The following is a 21,348-nucleotide window of genomic DNA, read 5'->3' as shown; positions in this document are numbered from 1 at the left end:
TATATATATATATATATATATATATATATATATATATTTATTTATTTATATATATACATATATGTATATATATATATATATATATATATATATTTTTTTTTTTTTAAGTAGAAAACGTATTTTAGGAGCAAAATATCAGTGAAATTTAAAGAAAGCTTTAAAATGGAAGGGTGCAGCATGACTGAGGGTTAAGCAAGTGCGATGACGGTTGTGGCGCACAAGCACGCGCCGCGGCATCGTGCGGGAGCGCGCCCTCATCACCGGTCAGGATGATGCGGCTGTCCCTGCGTATTCTTCCCTGACTCTCCCTCTGCAATCCGGGCAGCACCCTAGACTGTTCCCGCACCGCCAAGCCACGCAAAAGTCATTTTGCCGCACGGCTGTCTGCGACCGCTGCGGGAGGAGGACCGTGGACCGAAGTTTGAGCTTGTCAGCGGGACGCAGCGCTGCAGCGCATCCCGTTTGGCCATGGCGCAGATAAGGAAACTCGTACACCGTCTCCTTGCATAAAGGACGCTTTGCGCATTGGACGGAGCTGGAGGCTCCTGACTCCCCCAGAGGTGTGGAAACTGGGAATCCTGATGTTTTAATCCAAGGAGAAACCATTTCCCTGTCAATAATAAGAACAACTCATTTTATAAGAAATTATAAAGTCTGATTTGGACGCAGGATCTGACCCTTCCTTGGTGGTTGCTCGCCTTTTTTTTTGCACCTCTTCTTCTGTTATTTGTTTGTTGCAGCATTTATATGTTGCGGGTGGTGTAAACAGTGCGAACAGCAGCCATGGTGGATGCGGCGGAGTGCGGGGTGAGAGTCATGTGCCGCTTCAGGCCCCTGAACGAGGCCGAAATCACCAGAGGAGACAAGTACATCCCCAAATTCAAGGACGAGGACACCGTGGTCATAACGGCAAGTCTGTCTGGTTGTTGTCATGTTGATGCTGGTGGTCTCAGTGGAGGTAAACACAGGAAGAAAGATCCACAGGCAGGAAGCCAACTGCGCAATCAGCTGTGTTACAGCAGTGGAAAATGATGTTTTTATTACAGTACAATAGATTTATGATAAATGTGCAAACATGATGTTATATATTCAGCTTTAGAGCTTCTTATTTGTGTACTGCCATGTGAAGTGAAGGCTTATGTGACAATAATAGTCCACTCAGTTCATGTAAATCAGCATAACCGCATGTAAGCTCGACTAAACATTGACTAAAATACTATAATAATCTCTTTCAAACAAAAGTGGATCATAGCAGGACCTTAACTTGTACAAGATTACATTAAGAAAATAAAAACAAAATCTAAATTTTTAGTGAGGCGAGGAAGTAATAACTTTAAAATGTATTTTAATTAAAATTATATAATCTTAACACTGTTATTATTAGTAAAACTGTTTTAAAAGGTTTAAATTAAAGTGTTTTAATAATAATTGATCAGCACAGACTTGCAAGAGTCATTTCAGATGTTGTTTATGCTGACATCATCATATCATCATTATAAAATTGCTGATACATGAGGCACCAGAGACACAGGAAAACCCTCATTTATTAATGTGAGTGTAGTTGGTGTTAAATTAAGTAAATATTATATGTGGGCTGATTTTTGTGTGCACTGTCCAGCCTGAGCTCTGGCTTCTGGTTGGCCAAATGTTTAGATAATTAACATGCTGACCCTTTTTTATTTAGCACAAACATCTTGAAAACTATTATTTAGTTTATGTACACTATATCTTAATTCTTTTTTTTTTCCTCTAAATTAAAAGTTCTTTTTCTTTGTCCTTTGAGATTAAATTTCTATTTATTTATGCAAAAGCAGTGTCATTCTCTTTTTAATAATATGTGATTTATTTAATCATAGACCCTTGATAAAGCAAACACCTGCCCATCAGGATTGCAACCAGACGATAGAAACACATGCAGATCAGTCGCCTTCATCATCATCATCAGCAACTGTTGCATTATTGCTCTTCTTCCAGAAAAGACAAACTGCATGTCACTGCCTCGTGTCATCGATCACAATTGCTGTAGCACACACACATACTGTTTGTGTCAGTAGTTTTTCTGCTTTATTTTAGGGGTTTGGAGGCAGCGAATTGCTGCTGCAGCTGCCTACAAGTGCTGAGAGCTGTTTTTTACAGGAATGAGGACGGGGGCTAGAGGAGAGATGGATGATCTGACTAAAAGCATTGAAAGGACAAACTTCCTCCACCTATCTTTACTAAACATGGCTGCAACCTACTCAGTGTTATAGATAATATCAAGCATGCAGTCTTGTGTAATAAATACTGTATATTATTGCTATTAAATGAAAACCAGGTTAGTTTTAAGGACTTGGATGCTGCTGTTGATGTGCTGGAAACTCTGTAGTTAATACAGGTTAATTGGTAAAAGATTTAATGGAATCATCTAATTTGACTCCAGTTTATACACTGTTATGTGTTTTTTATTTCGAACTAATCAAAGTAAATTACTTATAGACATGGAGGCTTAGCAGGAGAGGGATACATGTTATTTTCAGCCCTAACATGTAATTAAATGTGGATGTATCTATGTAGGACCACCAGCACACTGATCAGGAGTTAAACTGGCTAATGCCATCATTGTGTGCTGTGGGGAGGATTTATTGATGTGAGAATAGTTTTTGTGTAGCCACCTCTTAAAATGAGTAGAAATGCACTTTAAATCACTTTTTTTTTATTGGCTTCATGTTTGACAATGAGGGTTACAGACGTGTATTATGCTAGAAATGTTGAAATAATTTAAAAACTCACTTAACATTTGCAACGCCATTTACTGAAAATCAAACTTAAAACAAGGACAGGCTCAGAAACATACTGTAGTATTTACAGCGTTATTCCAGCAGCTGCTTTAATGTTAAGCAGAATTGTTGAAGCTGCTGTTAAAGGAAGTGTGAAACACCGTGTTCGGGCCTTTAGTCTGTTGCTCAGCTGCTGTTTAATGTTTTCATTGTGTTCTGTGTTGAAACAGAGTAAACCATACGTGTTCGACCGAGTGCTGCCTCCTAACACGTCACAGGAACTGGTGTACGACCAGTGTGCCAAACAGATAGTTAAAGGTATGACATTTAAGTCTGCTGGCTTCTTTTTTTATGTTAGTATTGATGCTGCAGGATTATTTGTATCTTATTCTTTTTTAAACATGTTTAAATTATTATATTTTTAACAGAAAGGCCTTTGAATGATGCTGTTGTAAAGAAGATCTTCCATATTTGTGTCTTTCTGTGATTTCAGATGTGTTGGGAGGTTACAACGGGACCATTTTTGCTTATGGACAGACATCGTCTGGGAAGACGCACACCATGGAGGTATGGGATTACTCAGCATCTTTACTATCAATCCATCTGCCATTCGATCAGTCTAAATCCAAATCCTTTAGTAAATATGGACAGATTTTTTATTCTAAACTTTCATCAACATTCAGAGGATTAACGATTGTGTAACAGAGATGATGTTTTATAGCTGAAGCATGTAAAGCCTTCGACAGAATCACTGAGGTCGCAGCTTTTTGGGCTTTTACAGACTGAGTGAAATGCACATTTCTTTAGTTAAACTAGAAGCAGATTTTCAGGCTGTCATTTGTCATCAGTGTACATGATTTAAGCTGGTGGACTAATCCACAGAGACAGAAGCCTCATTTTAATTCCCTGATCACTGCGTTTTTGTTCTTTAAATTCGTCCTCAGTTGCATCAAAACTCACCCTTCTTTAATATTTGGGAACTCCATTAATGGGTGAAAACCTCTTTGTTTGCTGTGTTCAGGGCAAACTGCACGACCCCCAGCTCATGGGAATCATCCCTCGCATTGCCCACGACATCTTTGACCATATCTACTCCATGGATGAGAACCTTGAGTTTCACATCAAGGTAATTAACAGTTTAATAGTCACCAACACAACCACATCGGCGGAGTTGTGGCCAGTGCGGGTTAAAGAATGGGATGCATCCCGCAGCAGTGTGACCAAACTGGGGACCAGCATGAGGAGGAGGATGTTGTGGTTGCGTATGGTTCTTCCACATGTTGCTGAGGCTTCTGTTAAATTAATTAATTATTTAATTGCCAATATCTCTCGTTTCTTCAGACTTTGCTCATCCAATACAATAAATGACACCAAACAAGAGTCAAAAGCAGGATAAGCTGTTTGACTTTGGCAGAGAAGATTTGGCAATTCTTTCATGGAAACAACCCACATGCTCAACTCTGCTGCTCATCCCACAAATAGATTTTACTTTCAAACATGGCTACGTTTAAAAGGCAAATAAACAGACTTTCCAACAGAGAAGCATCGTTACAACAACAACAACAAAAAACACAGTTTACATAACGATAATATTTGTTTTCTTACTTTTTTATAAAAGTATGTTATAATAATTTGTAATTTGACATTTTTAAACATTCTCTAATTTAGTTCTGATGCTTTAAAAACACAACAAAACAACTTTACATGTTCAGTTAGATTTTTTATTGGTCTACTTTCAGCATTAAAGTTTATTTTATGCTAAAAGTTTATTTTTTTCTCTCTTATTTTTACGTGTCATGCCCAGCACCACAACAGCAAAAAGACAGTTTGGCCGCCTCGTTGTGATGTTGGAGGATTTAAGTCTGCCCTTCATACTCGATGATTGTCTTATATTTTGTAAAGTAAAGTTCTCTCTGTGCAGGTTTCATATTTTGAAATCTATTTGGACAAGATCCGAGACCTGCTGGACGGTAAGCCGGACTGTTTACTTCAACATGAAGTGTTGTTTTACTCAAAGCCACTTTATAAAAACAAGACTGTTTTTATTCTGTTTGAAGTGTCGAAGACGAACCTCGCTGTGCATGAAGACAAAAACAGAGTCCCCTATGTTAAGGTTGGTAATCTGCAGGATGTTGTAGGTCTTAATGGCTAAATAAGCCTGCAGGGTTCGGCTGTAATTTGATGGAAAAGAATAAGTAATTGTTCTCCTGTCCTGCTAAGAGAAGCAGGATAAGACTTTTACATTTAATCCATCCTTATGCCTGAGCAGGACTCTCTTCCTGACTGTAAAGCAGCAGCAGAGAAGATCACACAAAAACGTTATTACTATAACTTAATATTCAACAGAAAATGGGGTGAAATATGATGCAGATGATGCATCTTTCTTAGACTACATTTAAACTGCAGGCAAAAGTGGCCCAAATTCAACGTTTTTGCCCATATGTGTCCCTTATCACATTTTTTTATGACAATATAAAGAACACAAATCAGATTTTTACACCATTGAAGTGACACGTCATAATTCTGCATCAGAGGAGACAGGACATAACACACCATCCTGCATATAACATCATGTCTTCTGCTGTACATGTACATGTACAAAACCACCTTGTAGAGTGGCTTACATAGGACCGAATTTAGTATCGCCGCTCTTCAAGGTGATCCCATTTTCCACTGTTTGTGTAAATGTTACCACACAATAACACTGTAGGAACAGACCAGAGGGGTTAATGGAGGAAATAAAGGAAAGCAAGATTTGGAGTACAATGATTAACATTCAGAAATAAGTACTAAGCAAGGGTGCCTCGGTGCTATACTCATTTTTCACCTCTCCCAGGTTCTTTAATTTGGCAGCGAGAAGAACCCCAATGATACATAAATTTTTTTTTTATCTCAGATTGAATCTTTCTGTATTAGAGATCCTCCAGAAAGTTAATGGTTTTGGACAGGCTCAGCATAAATGAAACTGGCTCCTTAATAACCACAAATTTTTGAATAATAGTGATGAAAAGATTCCAGATTATTGCCAATGTCCATTTAAGCCTTAAGTTAATGTTTTATTCTCCAAAAGAGCTTCAGCTGAAGTACAGATTTGAACTGTTTTCTTACACAAGAAGCACAGAAAAGCAAAAATTAGAAAATATGAAGATCTTTTAGCACATGGTCAGGATGACTGAGGTGCACAACTTTCACCTGTAGACATGAAATAACTCCAATAAATGAGTCAAAAGAGTTTCCAGCAGTCATAATCCAGTGAAATAGCAGACCGAAGGTACAGCTGCAGACTACAGTTGCAACACCGAATGGGAATTTATTAAGGTGACTGGTTCAGTGGGTGGAGGAGCTCAGTGGGTTCACTCCAGGTTCTGCCAGGGAGGAGTCAAAGTTAGATTTTATCCCAGCAAAAAGCCACATTGGTTTGAAAAGTTGCGACCAGTAAGCAGCGAGTCTTAAGAATCAGAATCCAGGAGACAGTTGGTAATGTGGGCAGGCAGGTGAGCCGTCCGGAAGTTCCAAGAAAGGAAGCAGCAGCTGCCAGGGAACTGCTGCAGGACAGGTGTGACGAGGATGTCCAGAACCGCTGAGGCACCGCCCAACTGCTACCTCACCCAGACCTCCACCTGCAACCTGAAAGCAAACAAAATGAGTAAAGATGTCCAGCCAGCTGCCCCACAACAGCAGGATATAATCAAGGAGCAAGACCTGGAGTTTAATAAATAATAAACTTTCATCTCCTTCATTTATCACCAGAAACTGCCATGTTTGGTAGAGAGCTTCTTCCTTTAAAATGAGCAAGACGATTTGAGGTTTATGTCTCTAGAATAAACTGTCAATCTAAAGCTAGCTTTAGATTTAGCATCATAAAGACTGGTAAGACCCCCAAAGTATGACCAGAGTATAGTGCGAGTGTCCAAATCAGGCCAGGCTGATACACTTTAATATATGACCAGTGGCTAATATTGACTAAACATTTTGACGAGTATTGTGTTTGGGATTATAAACACTATAAAACTCCGTCTCAGGGCTGCACTGAGCGTTTTGTGTCCAGTCCAGAGGAGGTGATGGACGTCATTGATGAGGGCAAAGCTAACCGGCACGTGGCGGTGACTAGTAAGTATTGACGTGTGTTTGTTTGTGTAAATTGTACCATTTCTGTTCGTTGTTATGTATAAATGATAGCAGTAATGAAGTGACAGGGGTTTTTGTCATTTCCTAGACATGAATGAGCACAGCTCTCGCAGTCACAGCATCTTCCTTATCAACATCAAGCAGGAAAACATGGAGACAGAGAAGAAACTGTCTGGGAAACTCTACCTGGTGGACCTGGCTGGCAGCGAGAAGGTTGGTCTGAGCAAGATCAGAAAGGATAAGTTCATGTTTTTGGAAGCAGCTGATTTATATAATCTGACTTTTTATTATTAGGTCAGCAAGACCGGAGCAGAGGGAGCAGTGCTGGACGAAGCAAAGAACATCAACAAATCTCTGTCAGCTCTGGGAAATGTCATCTCAGCTCTGGCTGAAGGGACGGTTAGTTACACATCTGGCTTTTTACATGTCAGTAAACATGGGCTGAAATGTTGGAGAAGTGAGGGCAGGGATGTGTTTGTTTTTCAGAAAACACACGTCCCGTACAGAGACAGCAAGATGACTCGGATCCTGCAGGATTCTCTGGGAGGAAACTGTCGCACCACCATCATCATCTGTTGCTCGCCGTCCATCTACAATGAAGCCGAGACCAAGTCCACGCTTATGTTTGGACAGAGGTACTTCTCACCACATGCATGACTATTTCTGTCCTTATCTTGACTTAGAAGTCCTCCCATTTTTATATTAGATGAATTCTGCATCTGCAAGGGCAATGATAGCATCACACAGTTGCTGCAGATTTGTCCGGGATTTGTTCCACCACATCCCAAAGGTGATCTATCGGATGCAGATCTGGTGACTGTGGTGGTCGTTGGAGTCCAGTGAACTCATTGTCATGTTCTAGAAAGCAGGTGGAGATGATCTGAGCTTTGTGACATTTCTGCTCATAAAGGGATGGACATGGTAAGAAACAATACTCAGGTAGGCTGTGGTGGTTAAACCAGGTCATGTTGATACTAAGGGACCCAAAGGGGGCCAAGCTGAAATGGAGACTCATCAGACCAGCAACGTTACTCCATCTTCTATTGTCCAGTGTTGGTGAGTGTGTGTGAATTGTAGCCTCAGTTTCCTGTTCTTAGCTGACAGGTGTGGTCTTCTGCTGCTGAAGTAATTACTGTTAAACCCTAGAGATGGTTGTGTGTGAATATTCCTGTCAGCAGCAGGTTTTGAGACATTCAATGCGCCCGTTTGGCTCCTCATTTTGATGCTCAAGTTTGAACCTCAGCCAGTCATCTTCACCATGTCTACATGACTAAAAGGATTGAGTTGCTGCCACATGATTGGCTGATTAGATATTTGCAATAACATGCTATTAAACAGGTGTACAATACGACTTAAAAAAACTTTTATCCGTCACCATTTTATTAAATTATTTTGATAGCCTGATAAAATAATTGCCAAGGTCATATTTTATTGTTTCACTGGCAATGATGCACAGTGAACCAGTAGTAGGAGAGTAGAGTTTGGCTGATAATACGGCCAAAACTGACTTAGAAGCTAATAATATAAGATTGTCTTGCTAAATAAAATGAGAAAACTGTAACCCTAGGAGGACATAGTTTTTTTTTGTGTGATAATAAAGCTTCTCTTCGGACAAAAAAACGCTGCTGATTAGGATCATGTCTTCATCTAAAATATAATAATATCTCTTTTTCTTCTCAGTTGGTAACACCTCGGCTAACAATAGTACCATGAACTCTGTTATGTGAGTGTTTTTCATGCTCTTGGGTGAAAATAACAAGCTAATTAATTAAGAAAAACTGAATAGGAAATTATTTAGTTCCTTTTTTTTTTTAAATTATCTCATTAATTCAGAAAAACAATGTTTTTACACAAACACTGCGCGCTAACATAAATTTATGATAAAACTGTGATTCTGTAAAGCCTTTAGTAATATACATCTGTCCTCATTTTCCATAAAGTGAATTGTGAGGAACATTAACACAAACTGACAAATGTCTGAGTGAGTAAAAGCCCTCTACATCGATGTTTCCCAACTTATTTTCCTCTGAGACCCCCTGCTCCACCACGTGCTGAAACCATGTTTGTTTTTATGGTTTCAAAAGTGAGATTCTCACAATAAATAATGTATTCTGGTTGAGTCCTGTCCTTCCATAAAGCCTACACTTTTTCCTTAAAATAGGGCCAATTTGTGGACTTTAATAACAATGGCTCTTAATGTTCCAAGTCTCAGGGACTCCCTGTGCTCTTTGGGGGACCCCCTTGGGGGTCCCGGACCCCAGGTTGGGAACCACTGCTCTTCATCACTGCAGAGAAGTGATGTTTAAAGATCTTATCAGACACTTTTGAAGATGTCCAGGAAAGAAAAATCAGAACTAAATGCTCACCCTAACCAGAGAAACCAGTATCTAAATAAAATACAGCTTCCTATAAGCTCACATACTGGTATTTTTAGCAAATGCAGAGCTGCTGTGCTTCTGCTTCATGGGTCAGTATTTAGTCTTAGAGGGTAAACATTAGCTTGTTAGGACTCTGAATGACGTCAGTCCTGCAAACTAACAACCAGATGGCTCAGAGTTTCCCACTGTGCAACTGGGTTCATTCCTATTTATAGTTCCTCACCAGCATTTTTTATTCAGACAGTATTATTTTGCATGGTCATGAGCTGTGGGTAATGACCGAAAGAACGAGATCTCGAATACAAGCGGCCGAAATGAGTTTCCTCCGCAGGGTGGCCGGGCTCTCCCTTAGAGATAGGGTGAGAAGCTCGGTGATCCGGGAGGGGCTCAGAGTAGAGCCGCTTCTCCTCCACATCGAGAGGAGCCAGATGAGGTGGCTCGGGCATCTGGTTAGGATGCCTCCTGGACGCCTCCCTGGTGAGGTGTTCCGGGCACGTCCCACCGGAAGGAGGCCCCGGGGCAGACCCAGGACACGCTGGACAGACTACATCTCTCGGCTGGCCTGGGAACGCCTCGGGATCCCTTCGGATGAGCTGGTGAATGTGGCCGGGGAGAGGGAAGTCTGGGTTTCCCTGCTTAGGCAGCTGCCCCCGCGACCCGACTCCGGATAAGCGGAAGAGAATGGATGGATGGATGGATGGACAGTATTATTTTGATAACCACGGAGCCCAACATTGTTTTATATTTGTATGCCTAAGAGTATTTTACAGGGAAAAATTTAACATTAAAATCTATCTCCACTGTTCAACTAATAATATGTGATAAACCATCAAGGCAGAGAAGACCAGAGAATGATTAATGTGAAGGAAATGATCTGTTGTAGGAAACGTTTCTCTGGTTATATTTGCACCACAGACAGGAAAGTGAAAGTAACATATTGACCTTATCTTAATATTTAGTTATCTTAATCCACTTACATGTGTAACGAGTCCCTGATGCTGGAAGCTGTCAATTAAAGCAATGAAGTTCAATCAGGTTCAGGAAGCTGGTGGGCTGTTTGCAAACTAACATGTTCCTGTCTGTGTTTGTGAAGAGCCAAGACCATCAAGAACACGGTGTCTGTGAACCTGGAGCTGACGGCTGAAGAGTGGAAGAAGAAATATGAGAAGGAAAAGGAGAAGAACAAGAGCCTGAAAAACATCATCCTGAAGCTGGAGGCTGAGCTGAACCGCTGGAGGAACGGTGAGATGAAACATCTTTAGTTATTACTCCTTAAAAGATTCCCTCATTTGGTGCTTTGTCGATCCAGTTCTTTAAAAAAATGAAAAGACTCTCTTTTTTTTATGAATTATATCAAATTATATCAAATCCCATTGATGGAAGGATAAAAGAAAGTCACATGACTCTGATGTATTACTTTGTTTCAGTTACAAAAGACACAAAGCAGAAAAACCTGACAGATCAAACTGTCTTTTGAAAAAATAACAATAGATAATGATAGATCTTAATATTTGGACCTACAAATGTCTTCATTAGTGTCTGTGAAGCTGCCTGCCAGTCAGGACAGAGTTGTACTGAGGTGTCCAGGCCCTGTTGAATGTTATCCTACTCTGGGAACGGAGAAACTTCCTAACCTGCACGGATCTGGCTTCATATTAAGTCCAGTGCTGCACTGCATCAGGCTGAACCCACACAGAGACACTCAGATGCAGGACGGGCCAAGAATTCCACAGCAGCTAAACAGGAATTTATAAAAGACTGGATCAATAGTGTCTCACGTTTCCATAAAGAAACAGAAAACAGAGAAGAAATGTTTCATTAGTAAATGAGCTCTGGTTTCGCTTCAAGACTGAAGGCAATACCAATACAGATCGTTTCAACAAGGAATTATAGATGTAAAAACTGAGATGTGGTTCTTCCCAATACACTCTCCTCCCACCTGATCCAACCTTTAACATCACCTAAAAAAAACTGTTGTAGATGCTTTTTCTGTGCCTACATTTCTCTACCCTCCTTTCTGCTGAGACTGCAGTCTCCTTCACAACATCCTCACCCTTCCCTCCATCTCCGTTGCATAGTAACCGCTGAAACCCCGCCTCCTATTCTATGTGGCCATTGTGGGGTTTTTTATGTTGAATTCCCCTAAGAGTGCGATAACATCCCCCCCTTCTTAACATCAAATCAGCTAAGCTGCAGCCTCTCAAGCCTGTGCTTCATGCATGTAAATGTTGTGCGCACGCACACACTCATTATGCTGATGCAGTGTTTCTGGCATGAGTCAGATGTTGGTTCCTCACCAAGCAATTTAACAGGAGCAGCTCTCCAGTTTCTCACTGTTTTCTTTTTCGTCTTTTAATTTTTTTTCTTGGCTTTCATCACAATTGAACTAAACTTTTTTTTTTTAGTCAATGTATATTTATTGAACTTTTTGTTTTACATAGAAAGCAAACCCTCGAAGCCAGACACAATAAAAGACAAAAAATGAAGGGGAAGAAAAAAAAGACAATGGTTACGCTAGAAAACAGATGTAAACATCTTATACAGAGTTAACTGTTCCACATGGGAGATAAAGGGACGCCATGTCAAATCAAACTTAGTTACAGAGCCATTCAGTGTAAATCTCATTTTTTTCTATTTTCAACAAAAACAACATCACAGATCCATCCACCAAAAGAAGGGGAGTGGTCACTTTTCCAATTAAAAAGAATAAGTCGACCTGCCAGAAGGGAGGAGTAGGCTGTGCAGCTCAGCTGCGGCTTCCTGAGGGAAATATTATATGTCAATACACCAAAGAGTCCAATGAAGGGGCATGGGTGGATGGTAACTCCACCCACTCCGCAAACTGCTGAATAAACATCAAAAATTTAAGACCAAACTAAAGCATGTGGTTCAGAGTGACAGGTTCTTGTTGACACCTATCACAAAAGGGATTAACATCAGGAAATATTCTTGACAGTTTAACTTTGGACATATGGAGCCTATGTATGCCTTGCACAGATGGAGGAGGACTGAATACTGTGAAGTATGTCAGACCATTGTTCATTAGAATGATCTTTTATTATGGATAATGAGGAGTCCTCCATCTCAAATATCATAGTGTACAGCCGTGATACTGTTCCTCTCCCTTCAGGTGAAATTTCCAGTATAGAATCAAGGGGTGAGTTTGGTGGTACTGAGGGAAGCTGAGTAAAATGATTCTTTATGAAATGTCTAGCTTGTAGATATCTGAAAAAACTACGAGCAGGTGTAGAGAATTCTTCTCCGACTTGATCAAAAGCCATGAAAATGCCATCCCTGTATAGCATCTTAACATGTAAAACCCCGTTCTTCTGCCACAAACTCAATGCTTTATCTAAAAGAGAGGCTGGAAACAAATGGTTGGGTGTGACAGGGGAATAAACTGGCATGGAGGCCAGCCCATAATGTTTCCAGAACTGAGACCAGATTTTCAGGGAATGGTGTACAACTGGGTTCTGACATGCCTGAGATGAGAGTAGAGGGAACCGAGGAGCACAGGAGAGCTGAGACTGAGACAGGACGGCAGGAGCTAGATTCAGCTTGCAGCCAGGCAGGTCTTTGGAGGGTGTGTCCCATTGCCACTACAATGAACCTTTTTATGTTGGCAGCCCAAAAATAAATTTGAAAGTTTGGCAAGGCCATCCCACCATCTATTTCCTGATCCGAGCTAAACCTTTACTATTAGTCGCTCTATTAAGAACAGGTTAAACACAATATATGTGTTTTATAACAATGAAATGTTATATGTTCAGTAAGTGTTTATTTAAAAAATAAATGAGTAATAAATCTGAATGATGACTGTGTATTACAGGGGAGAACGTTCCTGAGGAGGAGCAGCTGAACTCTAAAGATCAGAAGAGCGCCGAGCCGTACGACAACACTCCCATCATCGACAACCTACTTCCGGCTGCAGGAGGTGTCTCTGTGTCCAGTGAAGAGAGGAGTAAATACGAAGAGGACATCAGCAACCTGTACAAACAGCTGGACGACAAGGTGAGACTGAGGAAGAGGTTGGTTTACACGTATGTCTTCCTCTCAATATGTGAACGAAGCAGCTCCATTTAACACACACACAAAAAAAGTTTTGATACCTTGCAGCTAAAAACCACTTCATTATCAAGGTTTTCCCATAACTAGAAGTATGATGGATCTCATCATAAACCAGCAACTGGTTATTTGTTGAGTTTTGTAGCATAACATGATACCTTAAAATGGGTTTCACCTGCTATATCCTGCTGACATCTGACACTGTCATGGCAACAGAGAGGGGATCAGAGCATATATGACGTCAGGTTAATGGTGCACAGATTGACAAGGCAACCCAAAAACCCTGTTTCCTGGCTTTAGCTTAAGGGCCAAGAACTGCATTTTGTGTGGTTTAGGGGCAGACATTGCATAGTGTAACATGTTTGTGTGTGCAGAGCCTGAGGATTGCATCTTTGTATTTTGAAGATGATGTAGCCCTTTTGGCTGTATCAGTAAGAAACCTCTAGCATCAATTAGTGCAAAGTAGATCGGGTAAAGAGGTCTAAAGGAAAAGTAACCCAAATGTAATCATAGAGAATCGCAGTCGCTGAGCATGGATGGAAGAAATGTTCAGAGATGCAGTCTGATGTTGCTGAAGTCAGCTTCTGATTTACACAAAAGGCGATTCCACAGCTTTTTTTGAGGGACTTAAACCACATCAGACCGTGTCAATAGCTCAATAACTAAGACTTAGGATGATCAAATCTGCACTGAATTATTCTACCGAGCATGTAGATTCATTAACACGGTGTCTGATTTGTGAAACCTTTATTTTTGTTTGTGAAAATGTAAACCAATCAATTTTGTGGAATTTTTGTGCATCTACACCAAATCAGACCAGGTCCTGTTTAAGATTATTGCATACAGAGTACTACAGCCTCCTGCAGACCATTCTTGGTATTACTGTATTAAATAGCTGCTAAATCTGCAGCCTGTCTGGAGATGGTTTGGGCGTAATAAGGCTCCTAGATGATTTTCTTTTCTGTTGCTATAAATTTAACTTGTATTGGGTGTGTTGACTTTGGGTGTTGGCCAAATCATCTAATAATTACAAGCCTTGTATATTTGCCATAGCTGATTTTTAATGCACCTCTTCTGGCTTTCATTTAGACGACATAATGACAACTTTAAGTAAAGTAGAAACGTCTGCAGTGCATGTGTTAAAAATGCTTAATTTTGTCTAAGTATAACATGCTGAAGAGCTCTAGTTAAAATTTAAATTACAGCTGGACCTCTGGGAGCAATTTATGTCCTTCAAGACCTGTTTGAATGTAGGCTTAAATACTGTTATTCTCTTCCTTTTCTCATCTACTGAGCACTTGGTTAAACCTCAAACATCCTCTGCTGGTTATGAGCCCAATGAAGGATTTGAACTTCAAATGGATTAAATTATTTGCTTTATTAAGCACAAATTTGTGCATAAAGCCAACAAACAAACAAACAAAAACTATGTGGTTGTTTTAAAACAAAACTTAAATAAACTGTAGTGAAAATATCAGTAATCATCTCATTAGTATTAGTATGCAGGCCTTTGTTGATAGGTATTAGTTTTTATTAAATATTTGTATGATAATCTTGTGTTCAGTGTTCCTTAAAACTCATGTTTGTTCCTGCAAATCTGGAAGATTATTGTTACTATTTCTGAGTTTATTCTCTTTCTATAGGATGATGAAATCAACCAGCACAGTCAGCTTGCAGAGAAACTTAAGGAGCAGATGATGGACCAGGAAGAGGTTTGCCTCCCAGTTTTTATTAAGATAGTTCAGACGGAGTTAATACACACCTTTTTTTTTCCTGTCTGCACTTTTACACGGACAAACTTTGTCTTTACAGCTGCTGGCTTCGACACGACGCGACTACGAGAAGATACAGGAGGAGCTGTGCCGCCTGCAGACGGAGAATGAGCTGGCTAAGGAGGAGGTAAAGGAGGTGCTGCAGGCCCTGGAGGAGCTGGCTGTCAACTACGACCAGAAGAGCCAAGAGGTGGAGGAGCGAGATCAGGCCAACCTGCAGCTGAATGAGGAGCTGCAGCACAAGACGGTGAGTCGAGGTCTCCAATCAAAGCCACATCCAACAGGAAAATCCTTTCTGAATGTTTTGTAATAAAGAAAGTTAGACAAGAAAAGATGCTTTTTAACGTTTTTTTAGCTTTATTTTATGTTGAAACAAAATAAAAATGAAGCTGTAGGCCCTTTGATGGACTGGAGACCTGCTAATTGCTGGGATAGACTCCAGCTTCCAGTTGGATTTAGTGATATAGATGATGAGTGAATGAATAAAAACTGAGTTTATTGTGCTTCTGTTCTTAAAATGTAATAAAAGATGGAAATTTATGGTGTGTGTTGTTGGCAGGCTCTGCTGTCTGTGGTGCAGCGGGAGCTGAGTCAGCTGCAGGAGCTGAACGGCATACAGAGGAAGAGAGCTGCCGAGGTCCTCAACCTGCTGCTGCGAGACCTCAGCGACATCGGTGCCATCATCGGCACCGGCGACATCAAGACCGCCGCGGTGAGGACGATGCAATCAGCAAAAAGAGGATTTTTGAGTTTCCTGTCTCACAATGCAAATGAGACTTTCAGAAACATGATTTAGCCTCAGCTAACCTCTTCGTTCTGAATCCTCAGTCCTCAGAGATGAAGGGGAACGGCTCAGCGGTAGAGGAGGAGTTCACCGTTGCACGTCTTTACATCAGCAAGATGAAGTCTGAGGTTAAGTCTCTGGTGAATCGCAGCAAGCAGCTGGAGAGCACTCAGGCCGACGCCCACCACAAGATCCAGGCCAATGAGAAGGAGCTGGCGTCCTGTCAGCTGCTCATCTCCCAGGTAACCATCTCCTAGATGATGGAGGACATAATCTGAGCTTTAGAATTTTATCTGATGAGACTAAACCATGTGTTATGTTGTGTGAGCAGCATCAGGCCAAGATTAAGACTCTGACGGACTACATGCAGAACATGGAGCAGAAGAAGAGGCAGCTGGAGGAGAGTCAGGACGCTCTGACCGAGGAGCTAGCCAAGCTGCAGGCTCACGGTTGTTACACAAGACCTAAACCCTCCAGACCTCCACAAACCGATGCAACATATGCATGCTTTAGTTTAGTTGTAGATAAAATCTTAAATATTTTGTTCAGATTAGAAAAGATAGAAAAATGTTTGATTAGTGGATGATGTGAAATCATTTGTCTTCAGAGAAAAGGCACGAGGTGTCTGGAGAGGAGAAGGACGACATCAACAGGCTGGATGATGACATCAAGGTGAAAAATACAACAAAGTTCGAAGCAGGAAACTTTATATTTCAGCCATATTGCGTCTGTAATGTATATTCATGTCTCCGTCTTCAGAAAACGCTGGAGGAGCAGCTGGAGAGCCACAGGGAGGCTCACCAGAAGCAACTCAGCCGCCTCCGGGATGAGATCGAAGACAAGCAGAGGATGCTGGATGAGCTCACAGAGTGAGGAAACATCAAACTCTGACAGGCAGCTATAGGTCCTGACACAAATGTGTAAATTCTCAATAAATCCTGAGCTCAAACCAGGTGCAGCACACATAAAGTTGGATTAAGAATGATGAAATTCTGTCATCCATCTTGGGTTTTACCTGCCACACTTTCAGTGAACATGGTTTCTTGGACATGTGACTCAAGGATTAATACTTGGGTTCACCTTCAAAGAGGAGGCGTTGATGAGAAGCAGGTCAGGGAACGTATGCGAGTCCAGCTTCAAAGTCAGCTTCCACTTTTCAAAGCCGATAACACCACTTCAAAAGTTTCGTCACAGCATCCGTTTATTCATACTTGAACCAAAGCAAGAGGAAGTATAAGTCGATGTGATAATTATTCATGTTTTAATTCAGAAATGTGTCTCTCCCAGTCTAAACCAGGGACTGTTACTGGAGCAGGAGAGACTCATGTCGGACTTCGACAAACTGAAGGCAGAGGAACAGGAGAAAGATGCAAAGCTGCAGAAACTCACGTAGGAATCATCTACCTTCACTGTTACTGATACTGAGCAGTTCCACGCGTTTCATTCACTGTGGCCTGTTTTCTGTCTCCAGAATCCTGAACGAACAACGGGAGCAGGCCAAAGAAGACCTGAAGGGTCTGGAGGAAACTGTGGTGAGTTATCTGCAGTATAACAGTGTCTGTCCAAAGCATTTCGGATGATGGCATAAACAAAATTAAACAGGTGTTCCCAGTAAAGTGGCCAGTAAATGTACATCACAACTCTGTTGTTGCCCCCTATCCAGCTTGATTTGACTGATGTGTAACACATCTATTCTAACTTCTCACTGTCATTTTCTTCTTCTTCTAGGCCAAGGAGCTGCAAACTCTGCACAACCTGCGCAAACTCTTCATTCAAGACCTTACCGCTCGAGTAAAGAAGGTACGTGATCTTAGAACGGATGCAAATGCTCATTTACCATCATCACTTTCTGACCCTGTGTTGTATTTTAAGAGTACTGAGCTTGACTGTGAAGAGGGGCTCGGCAACGTCGCCCAGAAACAGAAGATCTCCTTCCTTGAGAACAACTTGGAGCAGCTCACCAAGGTCCACAAGCAGGTAAACTGAATCTGTCACTAACAGAGTAAACGTACGTAAATTTGAGCTGAATTTGAATTATTTCATTTAACATTGTGGTTTTTTTTTCTGTTAAAATTCTGCAGCTTGTCCGTGACAACGCAGACCTTCGCTGTGAGCTGCCCAAGCTGGAAAAGCGTCTGCGAGCCACAGCTGAGCGAGTCAAAGCCCTGGAGAACGCCTTGAAGGAGGCCAAGGAGAACGCCATGAGGGACCGCAAACGGTACCAGCTGGAGGTGGACCGCATCAAAGAAGCCGTCCGGGCCAAGAAAATAGCCAGGAGGGGATACTCTGCACAGATTGGTGGGTTTTTTTGGTTTATTTACTTAACTAGGTGTGTCTTTATCTGCAGTGATGGAAGAAAAGAGTCATCCTAAGAAGGAAGAATAACACTATTATCACTTCTAAAGGTTTTGATGAGTAAATCCAGTGACTGCATTTGATTAGCGGCACCTGGCAGCTTCTACATTCTGCCTTTATATTTGCTGAATATGTCAGAAAATGTGCAACTGCTGAGCCATTTTGTTCCTCTGTGTCTCAGCAAAGCCCATCAGGCCGGGACATCATCCACTGTCGTCCCCCATCTGCAGCTCCGTCAGAGCCGGAGGCATCTACTCACACAACTAACATCACAAGAAGAAGCAACTCTGTGAGTCCTCTTTGAGACTCACCTCAATATGCAGTTCAGAAGATGTGAAAAAACTCACCTAAAGTATTTCTAAAAGGAAAAAACTGGTGTATTAGGATTTTATTACTATAACATGCAGGAAAAAAAATCATTAAATCATGTTTTATTGTCACTGCAGACCATAACCAACTCGCTGCATGCCCACCAACTCGCCTGGAACCACAAGCCCCGCCCCTCCTTTTGAAGCACCAATAGGAGGACTTCACAACAGACTGTCATTCTCAGCAAAACAACAAATATCCACGGTGTAAATACTGATAAGACAAACATTTTTTCAACCTCATTTACAACATTGTTAATATGATTTGCTGTTTTCTGTGATTCTCCTGATTCTAGATGTTCGTATTTATGCAACAAGAGCGCAAACTTACCGAACGAGGTCCCGAGTTACCTCCTGAAAACCTTCTTTATTAACTAAGACTTGAATTAGAAGTGAAAGCACGCGTGTGCTGACGTTTTGCAGGTGACTTTCATGTTTAGAAGGACAGCCATCACTCGTTTACACAAGTAGATTAGCATTTTAGGATTTGTGTCCATTCATTGTGGAGCAACAGATAAACTGGAAACTGGGAGTAAACAGCTGACTTGATTCTGTCTAAAGATATTTTGAGATTGAATTCTTTTATCTTCCGACAGCTCCAGGTAGTTAAGCTGTAGCTGATTGTGATGTTGGAGGTACCAAATAAAGCTGCAGCCGAGGAGAAAATGAAACTGAGATCTTTCAATACAGCCCTATTTGTTTTGTTTTTTATCGTGCACTGCCCTGAGATTTATCAGTTCTTATAAAGTTGCATCTCTTCTGTCTGCAGGAAACAATCATGAAAAACAAACACTATGAATCTTTAAAAGCTCTGTCCAAGTTACTCATTTATTGTTTAGGGATTCTGGATGTTGAAAGTGAGATACGTAGCCCCTGAGGGACACTGACCAGCCAATCAGATGCTCCTTAGACTACAAGAGCAGAACTACAGAATTAGATATTTAGTACAAAAAGAATTCTTAAATTCTTCTCCCCTCTCACAGGGTAATAAAAATACAGACTTTTACATTTTGTGCCTTTTAACTATCCGAATTATACTGAGCATCTTCAAAAACGAAGATATTTGGTTTATTTTTATCAGACTGTGATGATCTTTTCCCCTTTAAACACAAAGCAGATTGTAATCAATGAGAGCCCTTCACTTCCTCAGATATTAGATGTCTGTGCTGCTGTCCTTCATGCTGCCAGATGAGCATGTTTCTGAATGTACAGTATTATCTCTCGACTTTTGGGGGGCAACAAGATCTTTAAAATGACCAGTAATTGAATGTAAGTGCATGGACTACAGCTTGTATGAAAGGCATGCTCAGGGAGCGGGGTTTGCTTATGCCTCATCATCATGTACATTTTGAGTTTCTTTGTATGACACCTTTGCTTGTTTTGGTTGTTATTCTGAATACACATTCTAATAAAGATATCTATTTAACCTTTTATTTTTGTCAAGCATAATATCAAAACCAAAACTTTGAGGTCTCCTGTAGTGATGTATTTTTCTTTTACAACATCATCAGTTTGGGAACGAAGATAAAAGAGTGAAATACGTAGATTTGGAAGAAGCTCCGCCTACTAATGCTTGGAAACTAGTGAAAACTTAATAAGTAATTTAGGAATTAAGCTAGATATAAATGCTGTCTCAAAACTTATAACACTTTATTCAGTGGGACCTAGTTTTTTTTTATTCATAACATCCTATCTGTACACTGTGGAACACAAGGAGGCGGCTTACCCACCACAGTGGGAATGGTTTTAATCCAAGTACTGGACTAGAACTACACGCTGCACCACTGGCGACTTACAGAAGTGCCAACCCCAGCACGGCATCTCACACTTACCAATGTTCTCATAGCTCCTTTTTCATTCTGGATATTGGACTTTTGATGAGTCAAGGACTGATTACAGATCAGCCACACCTTTAAAGTTTCAGCTCTTTGCTTTAAGTTTTGTTTTTTTGAAGAGGGTGCAACCAGACATGTGACATTTCTTCAGTTTCACACATCTAACTCTTCAGGAAGTCTTTCTTGAGTTTTGGACGGTTAATATACTTATAATAGTTAAAATAGTTAGTGACTTGTAACTTAGACATTTGTGGTAGCAGAATTTTGTTCAGACAGCTTATATAAACAGCTTTTATAAACTTTCATACATCAGTGGGCGGAGCTTCTCCCCCAACATGGCCGCTGTGCTGATGCATCACTCCATCACTCCAAACAAGCAGCAGAAGTCAGTGTCCATGTATCTGTATCTGTATTCATTGTATTTTCATTTTATACACAAGGACTAAAAAACACAAAAATTACTTTATTAGTTTCTGATCCATAATGATTTTATAGGTACTCAACATTATTCAGAGAAAGTTTTGTTTTACACCCGTTGACCAGTAAAAGCACCAAAATCTTGAATTTAAATTTTTAAAACAAAAATAAACTCAAAAAGTTCTGTTGTCTTCTCTTTTAGTACTTCGGCCTGAGTCATTTTGAATTTCCTGAGGGAGTCATCCCAAGGGATTAATAAAGTTAAGTCTAAGTCTGAGTTAGCATGTTGTACTGCTAACAAGCTAATGCTAACATTAGCTGAATACTCACGGTATTCAGAAAATTATATATCAACAGGTAGGATGGACTATATGTTTAATCTATATTTAATCAGCTAAATCTATATAATGCTGTTAGAAAATGTGGCACCACTCCTTATTTAGCTTTTAAGGAGCCAAACTATTTTTTAAAATCTTTACCAGTTTTCTGG

General features: G+C 40.6%; 1 protein-coding gene across 3 annotated transcripts; it reads left to right on the top strand.

The window, feature by feature from the left end:
- Positions 1-224: 224 nt before the first annotated feature.
- On the top strand, positions 225-20,037 carry LOC121635758 (kinesin heavy chain-like). Of its 3 annotated transcripts, XM_041979077.1 has the most exons (27): positions 225-560; positions 741-909; positions 2,987-3,074; positions 3,250-3,323; positions 3,778-3,882; positions 4,678-4,726; positions 4,814-4,869; positions 6,779-6,866; positions 6,973-7,097; positions 7,179-7,283; positions 7,371-7,519; positions 10,356-10,504; positions 13,092-13,273; positions 14,971-15,039; positions 15,140-15,346; positions 15,659-15,873; positions 15,984-16,125; positions 16,215-16,332; positions 16,491-16,555; positions 16,643-16,752; positions 17,171-17,272; positions 17,355-17,415; positions 17,612-17,683; positions 17,756-17,860; positions 17,965-18,181; positions 18,420-18,527; positions 18,685-20,037. In XM_041979077.1, exons 2-26 carry the CDS (start codon positions 784-786, stop codon positions 18,503-18,505), a joined length of 2,865 nt encoding a protein of 954 aa, XP_041835011.1. In that variant the 5' UTR covers positions 225-560; positions 741-783; the 3' UTR covers positions 18,506-18,527; positions 18,685-20,037. The 3 variants fall into 3 exon arrangements, with proteins under 3 accessions (XP_041835011.1, XP_041835010.1, XP_041835012.1); XM_041979076.1 differs by having other exon boundaries at positions 225-909; XM_041979078.1 differs by having other exon boundaries at positions 226-909; positions 15,659-15,811; positions 15,928-16,125.
- The last annotated feature ends 1,311 nt before the right edge of the window (positions 20,038-21,348 follow it).

Source organism: Melanotaenia boesemani, chromosome 24 (genome assembly GCF_017639745.1).
Source record: "Melanotaenia boesemani isolate fMelBoe1 chromosome 24, fMelBoe1.pri, whole genome shotgun sequence".
Classification (NCBI taxonomy): domain Eukaryota; kingdom Metazoa; phylum Chordata; class Actinopteri; order Atheriniformes; family Melanotaeniidae; genus Melanotaenia; species Melanotaenia boesemani.
This window is presented reverse-complemented; position numbering and strand designations above follow the sequence as displayed.